Source organism: Sceloporus occidentalis, unplaced genomic scaffold (assembly GCF_023333645.1).
Source record: "Sceloporus occidentalis isolate IW3139 unplaced genomic scaffold, rSceOcc1.0.p SCAF_9, whole genome shotgun sequence".
In the NCBI taxonomy this organism is placed as follows: Eukaryota; Metazoa; Chordata; class Lepidosauria; order Squamata; family Phrynosomatidae; genus Sceloporus; species Sceloporus occidentalis.
In genome coordinates, this window is record NW_028316989.1 from 49,663,655 (window position 1) to 49,673,990 (window position 10,336).

At 61.7% G+C, this 10,336-nt stretch overlaps 2 protein-coding genes across 2 annotated transcripts; one reads left to right on the forward strand and one right to left on the reverse strand.

The window, feature by feature from the left end:
- The first annotated feature begins 1,186 nt into the window (after window positions 1–1,186).
- On the forward strand, window positions 1,187–4,036 carry LOC149307554 (stereocilin-like). The gene is made up of 8 exons (XM_089539353.1): window positions 1,187–1,420; window positions 1,565–1,751; window positions 1,874–2,043; window positions 2,229–2,384; window positions 2,564–2,706; window positions 2,987–3,135; window positions 3,280–3,377; window positions 3,590–4,036. Exons 1-8 carry the CDS (start codon window positions 1,187–1,189, stop codon window positions 4,034–4,036), a joined length of 1,584 nt encoding a protein of 527 aa, XP_089395479.1.
- A 194-nt stretch (window positions 4,037–4,230) lies between these two features.
- LOC149307555 (creatine kinase U-type, mitochondrial) lies at window positions 4,231–10,148 on the reverse strand. The gene is made up of 9 exons (XM_089539448.1): window positions 9,751–10,148; window positions 8,218–8,416; window positions 8,018–8,113; window positions 6,346–6,567; window positions 5,815–5,900; window positions 5,281–5,404; window positions 4,931–5,065; window positions 4,606–4,731; window positions 4,231–4,453 (listed from the first exon to the last, which is right to left on the reverse strand). Exons 1-9 carry the CDS (start codon window positions 9,957–9,959, stop codon window positions 4,337–4,339), a joined length of 1,314 nt encoding a protein of 437 aa, XP_089395574.1. The 5' UTR covers window positions 9,960–10,148; the 3' UTR covers window positions 4,231–4,336.
- Window positions 10,149–10,336: the final 188 nt, after the last annotated feature.

The window sequence follows — 10,336 nt, forward strand, 5'->3', positions numbered from 1 at the left end:
TGGCATGGTGTTCTTCTGTCTCCAGAGAGGGTGCATCTGGGAAGAGATACAGAAGGAGCCGGGACTCACTGTCAGAGAGATGACACAACTGGGGCCCCAGTTCCTCCTGGATTTGCCGTAGGTGACCTCCTGGCTCCATCCCAGAAGCCAGACCCCCAACACCCTCCCTTCATCCTTTTTTGCCCCCTTCCAATGTCCTTGATTGGCTCCATGGGAGCTTAGCCTAGCACTCCTCCTGGAGAAGTCTGGGCTGGATCTAGGGCAGGGCCCCTGCCTCCAAGCACACCTGCCCAAACGGACTTCTCTTCCCCTCCTGCTGCCTGGCCTCTGATTCCTTCCCTCCCTTGATGGCTCAGGGCTCCTCTTCTGGACAAACTTCCTGCGGCGCCCATCCTGCTAATTCTGGACTATGTGAGGAGAAATCCCCGCAGCCTGCTGGCCATGCCACCCACTCGGCGGGCAACACTTGCCCAGCGCAGTCTGCAGGCTCTGGTAAAGGGAAGGAGGGAGGTCGTGAGCAGCCATTTGGGGAGCAGATGGGACTGGTGGGTGGCCTTGGGTGTGTGGGTCTCTCTTGTCCCCTCAGCGCGCAAGGCACATATGTTTGCCCTCCAAGGAGATGGGGTCCCTGCTATTCCTGCACACACACCCCATGCAGTGGCTTGGCCCCAGGGGCTCTCATCCTGATCACAGAGCCCCCAGTGGCTGCACGTCATCTGAAGACCAGGCTTGCCCCATGGTTTCTCAGTAAAGTGAAGGGTGAATCTCAGCCACGTGGCCCCTCTCTCTTTCATCAGATGCCCCAACCGGAGGAGGGCATCTCTGCCACTGTCCTGCACCTCCTTGGCCCCCTTGTGGGTTTTCTTGACCCCCAAACAGTGGCTCATATTGACCCTGCAATGCTGTTGTATCACCTGGATGAGCTGCGTGAGGCCTGCCTGGAGGAAGAGATGACCAAGGCACTTGGGCAACGGCTGGTTGATGCGCTGGGGTGAGTGGAGGAGGGCCCCTTCTCCCCTCCCCTACCTCCCTGAGCCCCCCATGGTCTGAGCACCCCCACCCCCTTGTCTGACCCTACTACAGGGATCCTGCGCACTGGAGCTGGGTGGAGCTGGAGCAGCTGGGCCATTTGGTTTTCCTGCTTCCTTTGGTGAGCGTCCAGCAAATTGCCCAGGTGAGGGAGACCATGTGTTTGGGGCCTGTGGCTGGAAGGGTGAAGAAGGGACTGGCCCTGCACATCTGTGGCTGGACGAGGGTCCTAGGGGAGTCCCTCAATCCCTCCATCCCTCCCACTGGCCATGGTGCATGTCCTTTCTGGCATCAGAACATAAAGCTGCCCAGGGAGCCCACCATCAACACCACCACCACCACCTTTGGATCCAGTTGTGGGGAGGGGGGTCCCCCAGATCCTCCAATGAGAGTTTCCTGCGCAGGACCATTGGGGCCATTGGAGAGAGATGGGAGTGAGAGTTGGAGAGGGAGGGAACCCTCAAATGGTGCTCTACCAGTGCACTCTCCCCCCCCCAGACCCTTCCTTCCCTCACTGGCTGCCCCATCCATCCAGGCAGCGCTGCGCAGGGACGTTGTGGAGCAGCTGCTGCAGAGCCAGAGGGCCTGGGAGGCGAGTGAAGGTGGGCGCCTGTGCAGCAGCCTCCCAGGAGCAGACTGGAGGCAGCAGCAGAGGCGGCAAAGGCGAGTGCAGGCCCAGAAAGAGGCGCTGGTGAGGAGGAGCTTGGAGGGAGACCCAGAAGGTGAGCTTCTGAGCCTGATGTGTGGCAGGCCTCCTCTGCAGCCACACAACACAGCATGATGGGACAGGGTCCCCTCTGTGCCCCCTGTCCTTTCCCCCCACTGGCCATCTCTGTGCCCACAGGGTCTATTCCCACTTGCTCTGACCTCCGGGCCACGTTTCCCTCTGCCTGGAGCGCGGTCCAGATCCACACCATGGACCAGGGCCAGTTCCACGACTGCCTCAGTGTCATTAGCCAGGATCCCACACTCAGCCCAGATCAGGGTCAAGCTGCCCTCCACAAAGCCAAGCAGGTGGGTTTCCAACCAAGTACCTGTCTCCTCAAGCAGAAGTGTAACATGGCCCATCCCTGCTCCTAAAGGCCCATCGCATCCGCTCCTGGTCTGGGATGCTTTGGGCCCTTCTAGGCAAGAGGGAGGTGGGCAGGGAGACTCAGTAGGGGTTTTTGCACTGGCTGAGGGCCCCTCTGTGTCTGCAGGTCCTGGGGCCTGTGAGGGCAATGGGGCAGTTGGAGCTGCTGGAGCTGGGCTGGCTGGCCCTCCACCTGACAGAAGAGGAGCTACATGGGCTGGAGATCCCTGACTGGGGGGTCCTGGCTGTCCTGGGGGGGCTGGAAGGCTGGACAGAGAGACAGGTGAGTGAGGCTCCTCCTCTTCCTCCATGAGATAGGGCCAAGGATGCCCATGTCCTCCTTCTCTCCCCTCAACCAGCCGCAAAGGGACTTCCTGGCCCTCTTTTTCCAGGGGGGCATCTGGATCTGGCTGCCATCAGGATTCCTGCTTCTCTCCATGCATCTTTTTCCTCCTTTGCCAGATGCGAGCTGTGAGTAGCCGCTTCCTGCGCCAGAGGCAACAGAGTGGGCAGAGCCTGGGGATGCTGGACTTGGTAGCCCTGGGCCACCTCCTGTGTGGACTGCAGGTGGGCGAGATCCAGGAGTTGAGCGGCCATGAGTTCAGGTGCGGAAGCAAAGGCTGCAATGAATGGGGGTGGCCAGGACAGGAAGGGGTTGCTGGGCGAGCTGCTGAGGGGGATCCTGGTCTCAATTGGCCCACAGAGAGTGGTCTTTAGAGAGACAGTTCAGCTGGGGTGGTCTTGTCTTCACTTTGGGTGCAAAGCCCATCTCTGCCCTGCTCCACCAGCTCCTCTGATCCTGACCTCCTGCCTTTTTATGCTTTTCTCTGGCTAGTGGCCTGGCCCATGACTCCCTGACCTGCTTTTTTCCTCCCATGTTTGCAGCAAAGCAGCCCCCTTTGTGGGCTCTCTCATGCTCCATTGCTCAGAAGAGAAGCTGGAGGCCCTGGCTGGGCAGCTGGAGGGGCCCCTTGCCTTTGGTCCTGCAGCCTTCTGGGGCCCCGGCATTTTCACTGAGATTGGGACCCTGGCAGGTAATGCAGGGGGAGGGCTGCCTTTTCCATCTGGGCTGCAGGGAGTATGTGGGGAGGGGGACAAGGGGCAGGCGACAGGCATCTCTTTTCTGGACCAGTCCTCCCTGCTTCCCTCTCTCTGCCTCTTCTCTTTTCCCTTCCCAGCAGGGCTGCCAGACCTCACCCTCTCCTCCCTGGTGCCAGAGCAGCTTCGGGCTCTGACCCCATGTGCTGTGGCCTTGATCCCTGCGCCTAAATTCACCGTGAGTGTCATGCTGACCTTGGGAGTGGGGCTGGAGGCCAAGGGTCTGGAAGGGAGGCACCTGTGGCTGTAGAGTGGGGACTGGGGGTTCAGAGAGGCCTTTGAGGCAGGAAGAGGCACTGCCCACCCCTGGCACGATGCCCAGCTAGCCAGGATGGTGGGGAGCCCCCTGCCCGGTTGAGGTGGGTCTCCTCACCCCCACCCCATCCACAGGCGGTGTTCAGCCCAGGCCAGATCCGCAGCCTGACCAGCCTCCAGGCCTCAGCAGTGACGCCTCAGCAGTCCCGGCTGCTCAGCCCGGAGCAGAGAGAAGCCCTGGCGCTGGCCCACTGCGAGGGGCAGGCCTGCCAGGACCAGAGGGGTAAGCCACCCTCCCTCCTGACTCTTAGAAGGCCTTGGGAAGGAGCCCTGTGCGTTGCTGACCCCCCTCCATCTCCTTCTCCCTCCCATAACAGGCTGGAACAGATCGGAGCGCTGCCACCCAGCTGTTTCCCTGCTGCTTCTCCCTTGCCTTCTGCTGTGTCTGTGGGGGGATTGGGGCCTGCAATAAAGCCTATGGCTTGTGCCACAGCCCTCCATGCCCAGCTTCTTCATCAGGCCATGGTGCATGTCTGTCCCCAGCGTGTGTCCCTAGCTGGTTTGCATTCTCTAGACCCCTAGGCTCCTTCCCATCAGAGGCACACCATCTGTTGAATCAGGGCCTTCTGGCTGCAGAGTGGACACTTAGCTACTGTGCGGTCATCTCTTCATGCTGGCCATTCCCTGTGGGTTTGCTGAGCTAGGTCAGGCTGGACCCCCTTTTCCTCCCCCTCCCCACACACTCCAAGGGGAAGAAACAGGCAGAGGCACAAAGATGTTGCAGCAGTGGCTGGAGACTTTATGGGGAGCAGTTAGTGGGTGAAGCCACAAGAGTGGGCATCCGCACCCTCTAGCCCAGGCCCCAGACCAGGCTCACTGGTCTCAGGTCCGGAACTGTGGGACGGGGGATGGGATCCGGATGTCTTGGCCACGCTCCAGGCGGCGCTCACAGTCGATCAGGTAGTTCACCCCATCGATCACCAGTTGCACCAGCTCTACCTGGTGGAGGAGACACGAGGTAGGCTGACATGGAACAACTTGTACCTCCCTCCCAGCCCCTTTGCACTCCTCCCCGTCCCCGCTGCCCCACATCCCTCTGCCCCTTCGCCCAGTGGCACTTGACCCCAAGAGAGCCGATTCTCTGTAGGTACCTCTGATTTGCCCAGACGATCCAGGTTGGAGATGTCAAAGGTGCTCCCTGTGGCTGCCGTGTCCACTCCTCCCGTGCCACGTTTCTGCAGCCTCAGGTTCTCCAGGATCTTGGAGAAGCGGCTGTCCTGCAGAAGGTGGCAAGGCATGGGTTGGGACTGGGGCAGGATAGAGTTCAGTCCCCTGAGAAACCCTGACCCAGGCTAGTGGGAGGGGGCAGAGCTTTCTTTTGGCAGTGCCCCTTCCTCTCTTGGGCTTATGATCAGCTCAGGAAGGGATGTGGGGCATTGGCAAAGGTCCTTCCCATTCTGGCCTTGGTAGTCTTACTTTGCTGAGGAGGGGCAGCTTGATGTGGACGCCGGCACGCAGCCCTGTGCCCAGGTTGGATGGGCAGGTCAGGATGTAGCCCAGCCGCTCATTCCACATGAACTCCCAGCCTCGTTCCTGGATCAGACGCTCCACCTGTGGGCATGGCAGGAGCAGCTCTGATCTCCTACACAAGGTCCCCCCCCGCCATGCTGTGCTGGTCTCCAGAAGATGCTGGTCACTCACTTGTTCACTCACATAGCCCCCCTCCCCAAAAACACACACAGACCACCCCTGCAGGCCAGGAGCAGCTCCCCGGATGCACAAGGACCCCGGGGGTCCCAGAGCAAGGAGGATGCAGCAGCACCCACCTCCTTCAGGCCCCGACAGAACCTCTCAAAGACCCTCTTCATGTTGCCCCCCTTTTCCATGGAGATGATGCGGGTGTGGTCCTCCTCGTTGATCCAGAGCAGGAAGGTTTTCTCATGGTTGTGCCTGAATAATGGAGATATGGGCACAGGTGTGTGAGGAACTGGACTCACAAGGAGGGAAGGGCAGATGCCCTACCAGGCACCGGGTGGCCATGGCAAGGCTCTGTTTGTAGGGCATGGGGCCAGTTTCCCAGTGCAAACCTCCTCCTGCCCTCGAAAGGCTGGTCCCACCCTTTCTTCTGCTAACGGGCCCCACACAGATGCACTATGGGAGCCCTCCACCATGCCACTTGGGCCTCAGCCAGGCTTCCTAGGCACTGTTCCTTGGTTGTTCAGCCATTGCAGAAGTCCAGTCCCGCTCTCCGTCCCTCTGCCTGGCAAGAAGTAGTTTGGCTTGCAAATGAGCAAGGGCATTTTTCATGCCCCCATGCCAAGCAGAGAAAGCAGCCAAAAAAGCAGCCACCGCAGCCGTACCAGATTCCTCGGGCGTCTGGCCAATCCCTCGCCATTCCTGCAGCCGTCAGCAGTGGGGAGACGGGCTTGTCGAAGAGGAAGTGGTCCTGAAGGGGAGGAAAAGGAGAGGTGGCGCTTGGCATGAAGCCAGGATGCCATGCTTCTGGGACTCTCCAGTTGGCCAACAGGTGGGCCTAAGTACCAGGGTGTGTGTCTTCCTGGGGTGCTCCCAGAGTCCCTGGCCATTGAGGGGGACAAGGCAAGTGAGGTGGGCAGCTAAGCCAGGGAACAGGCTGCAGCCAGACCCAGTAGAGGTGGCTCGGCCAAATCCTGCCCTCCCTAATAGCCAATCTGCCTCCTTGCTCTGTACCAGGTGAGGTGGGGAAGGTGGACCCTGGGCCTTCTGTCCACTTGCTCAGCCACTATGAGGGCAGGTGGCTGCCCACTGGGTGACCCTGGCCTCCTGACCTCTGCCTTGGCTTTAGCGCACCCGCCTCTCTCCACCTGCCTGAGGGCCAGCGCATGCCTCTGCTTGTGAAAGGCAACACTCACATCGATGAGCTGCTGCTGCTCCTTCTCAGTCATCTCGCTCAGACGGTAGTACTTGCCAGCCAGGTCACCCGTCAGGCCTGCCAGGGCTTCCGCAGCAACCTTCTCCACCTCCCGACGCTCTGCCCGGCTGCAAGCTGGAGGCAAGCTGAGGCCACGGATGCTGCGGCCAGTCCGGACCCGGGAAGAGAGGACATAGCGCTCATCAAAGTGCCCGGCCTTGATCTGTGGGGGCAGGTGGGCAAGGGGCAAGACACAAGAAGGGGTGACTGGGCAAGATCTGAGCAGCAGGAACTGAATGGAGGGGAGCCAGGGACCCACCCTCCCACCCCATGCGCCAAGGGGCCTCCTCCTGTGCTGGCAACTCTTTTGGAGGGATGGTGGGGCGAGGCAAGGTGACCTCCAGGTGCCATCAAGAAGAGGAGGGCTGCTTTCTCTGTGCTTCTGCTGCTGATTCTGCCCCTCTGAGGTGGGCCAATGCTGACCACCTGAAGATCTCCTGCCTCCCACCGTCCATTAGCAGGCTGCTGCCTCCTGAGGGCCTTCCAGGGCACCCACTCTGGAGACAGTGGCCAGCGATCAGCCCCTTGGACTGCCAGCCAGGCCAGTGGGCCGCTCTGTCCGCATTCAGAGTGGTGTTCCCCACAGACATTACCCTAAACGGTGCCTGACGCCTGCAGGATCCACTTGCCCTCTGGGCCCCGAAGGAGACAGGCTGCGTCTCTGGCCCCAGAACTGCCCCCCAAGGCCTTCAAAAGGGGCATCTGGAGCGCAGTCGGCAACCTACAAAGGAGCCCCAGGACAGACGGTGGCAGTTCTGGTTCTAAACATGCCGGCATTAATATTAATGGGCCTATTTCTGCAGTGCCTGCAATACCGCCTTTAGGCGCTCAGTGGCAGCGTATAAATAATGCTTTCCAACTCACAGATGTGCGCCTGTCAAGAGTGAGAGAGAGATGTACTATGTAAAAGCTGCATTCTAACGTTCTGCATGTAAAGCACTAGTAGCTCTGCTTTGGTTATGCAGGGGCTGGCACAGACTTTGCTATCCCTGAAACAACAGGAACACTTTCCCCATTCCCTTTGTGATGAAGTTGGTTCCCGGTTCCTTGTCTGCACCAGTTTTGGAACAGAGGAAACTAAAGCTCACTTGACCTTCACCTCAAAACCTGTTTTGACTCTCTTTTATCCTCCAGATAAATGAATCTGACCGAGAGCAAATCAAACCTGGACTCTTCCAGAAGCCAAAATCACTAATCGGAGGCCGCCATACTTTGGGCGTATCATGAGCAGACAGGGCAGATCATAAAGTAAGAGAAGCTTGGGAAAGTGAAAGGCAGAAGGGAAGTCCACATTTGTCTTTGCACAGTGATTCCTGTACTGAAGTGGAATCAGACGGTGCCAGGCACCAAAGCCCCCCAAATGCCAGGTTGGGTGCCATCTATGCCACTCTCCTTGGCCTTTGAGAGCTTAAGGTGGGAGGGCCCAAAGGCTTAGCTCAGATGCCTGCCCCCAATTCCTTTTCTGGGAGGAGGAGCCACCCATTGAGAAAGGTTGCCCTCCCCCCCCAAGGCCTTGGCCTGAAGGGCTAATCTGGGACGAGAGCAGTCTGCCCAGTGGCTGGCAGAACCGGGAACGGAGGGGCCCTTGTGCCCTGACCAGCTCCGGGGCCCACCTTGCTGGCGTCCAGGTCAGTGGGGTGCTTCATGGTCCGAGGGTCGTAGCCATTGTGCCGTTCCTCAATCACCGGGTCGAAGATGGAGGCAAACACCTGGAGCCAGGACAGGGCCGAAGGGGGGGGTCAATGGGGATAATGGCCATTTAGGGCTGGATAATGTGTGTGGGGGGGGTTTCGCATGCACATGCGCGGTTCACCTGGTAGGACTCCTCGTCCCCGGCCACCATGCCCACAGTCTTGATGAAGGGGTGGCCCGGGTTGTCCACGCCGGTCTGGATGCACTGGTCCAGGGTCCAGCCGTTGGGGGTGGCCTTGTCGCAGAGCTGGGCGTAGAGGGACGGCGTCAGGTTGCTGGCCATGCAGTTGTTGTGCTTCCGGAGGTCCGGGTACTCCGCGCTGGATGGGAGGGAGGGAGGGAGGGAGACGGTGGCAGGGCATCAGTGCCAGGGTCAGGAGGGGCAGAAGGAAGGAAGGAGGGAAGGAGAGAGAGAGTGGGGCAGAAGGAAGGAAGGAGGGAAAAGAGGGAAGGAAGGAAGAAAGGAGGGAGGGAGGGAGGGCGGGAGGGCCTGGGCCACGCTCTGCATTAGGACCTTGGCTGGGGAAAGGGGCTCTGTGCAGCTGCTGGAGGGGCTGGCATTTGGGGGGCAGAAAGCGTGTCTTCCGCAGAGAAGCAGCCCTTGTCTAGGGGAAACGAATGCCCCTTTCCTGTGAAATGCACCCGTTCCTCTGTTGCCCAAAGGACTCCTGGGGAAGCGCCAAGCATCGTGTGTCTGCTCCCTGTTTCCTTTGGGGGGGTCTCTCGATGGCCCAGACCCCTCCCTTGTGCTCCGAGGATCAGAGAAAGCGTGAAAGGGAGCGTTACATCCGTCTCTCAAGGACTCCTTAGAAGCTACTGCCGAGGGGAAAGCGAGCCATTCAAACACGGGGATGCCTATGGGCCCCCCCGACACACACACACACGGCTGAGCCCCCCACATTTATCCTTCCGCGGGAGGGAGGTCTGCTCATGCCCAGGGGCTCCCGGGCTCCCCCCTCCCTGCCTTCCCTGGGGCTCCGGGGGAGGCTGCTCTCCCTCGGGACTGCTGTGGGTCCGCCGCGGCTCTCTTGCCCCGTGGAGACCCACCGCGGCCCCTTCCCTGCCCCCGGAGGAGGAGGAGGCCGAGGGGCCTTTCCCTCCGGAGAGTGGCCGCGTCCAGGAGCCGCCGGGGGGGAGGGGAGGAGGTGATGGCCTCCAGGAGGCGCTTTCCTTAAGCGGCTTAGAGCGAGATCCGCGGCCGTCTCCTGACCTCCTTCCCGGCTTAGAGGGGCTTTGAGCCTCGCCTGACCTCCCTTCGGAGGGGGGCGCCGGAGTCCCCTTCTGCCCCGGAGGCCCCTTCACTGCCTCCATAGGAGGAGGGCCCAGCCCTGATGTCGAGGGGGCTCTCCCTTTCTGCCCCCTCTGCCTCCCCCCTGAGTCCCCCGGGGCTCTCCCGCCGGAGCTGCGGCCATTCCCGAGGGGGAGAAGGGGAGGCCTGCGGGGGAAAGGCAGAGCTCCTCCGTTCGGGGACCGAGGCCCCGCGGCCCCTCCAGACCCCAGATTCTCCGGAGGGGCTTCGATCCTTCTCCGTCTCGCCCGTCCCTTTGGGGAGACCCCTTCCTTCCTTGCTTGCTTGCTCCTCAAGGGCGCCGCAGGGCCTCTGCAGTGCGGGGATCCCCGGGTGGCTCCGGGCTGCCTGCCGGGGGCTGCCTACCTGGGCGGGTAGAGGCGGCGCTTGGCGGCGGAGGCGCCGACCGGGTCCCGGGAGAGGAGGAAGCCCGCGGCGGCCAGGGACCCGGCGGCGCCCGCCAGAGCCAGGAGGCCGGCCGAGCGGCGGCTGCGGGAGGCGAGGAGCCGGGCGGCGAAGAAGGCGCCCCCGCCGGCACTGCTGCCCTTGCTGCTGCTGCTGCTGCTGCTGGCCATGGCGCCGGTGCTGCTCCCGCGGAGGACGGAGAGGGCGAGCGGAGACGAATGCGGCGAGGAGAGGCGAGGCAGGCGGAGGACGGAGGGAAGGAAGGAAGGAGGGACCGCGGAGATGACGCCGCCCCGCCTGGCCCCCCGCCAGCGGAAAGGAGGAGGGCTGGGCAGGCGCTTCAGCACCACCGGCCCCGCGGACAGCGCAGGCGGAGGCCGGGAAGGAGGGAGGGAAGGGGCGCTGGTGCTGCAGCCCCCCGGGGAAAGCTGCAGCCCCGGCACTCTGCACGCCCTCAGAGGCACCCCTCCGCCTCCGCCTCGCCCCGCCTCGGCTCCTGCCAGCCCAGGGGCAAAGTCCAGCCTCCGCGGGACACGCCCGAGCCGCC

Excerpts from the sequence above, each read along its gene's own strand:
- LOC149307554 (XM_089539353.1), top strand. The coding sequence starts at position 1,187 with ATGTGTTTGGGGCCTGTGGCTGGAAGGGTGAAGAAGGGACTGGCCCTG. Across the intron at positions 1,752-1,873 it reads CTTGGAGGGAGACCCAGAAG|GGTCTATTCCCACTTGCTCT; the intron begins GTGAGCTTCTGA and ends CTGTGCCCACAG. Across the intron at positions 3,378-3,589 it reads TCCCTGCGCCTAAATTCACC|GCGGTGTTCAGCCCAGGCCA; the intron begins GTGAGTGTCATG and ends CCCCATCCACAG.
- LOC149307555 (XM_089539448.1), bottom strand. The coding sequence starts at position 9,959 with ATGGCCAGCAGCAGCAGCAGCAGCAGCAAGGGCAGCAGTGCCGGCGGG. Across the intron at positions 6,568-8,017 it reads CTGACCTGGACGCCAGCAAG|ATCAAGGCCGGGCACTTTGA; the intron begins GTGGGCCCCGGA and ends CTGCCCCCACAG. Across the intron at positions 4,732-4,930 it reads AGCTGCCCCTCCTCAGCAAA|GACAGCCGCTTCTCCAAGAT; the intron begins GTAAGACTACCA and ends CACCTTCTGCAG.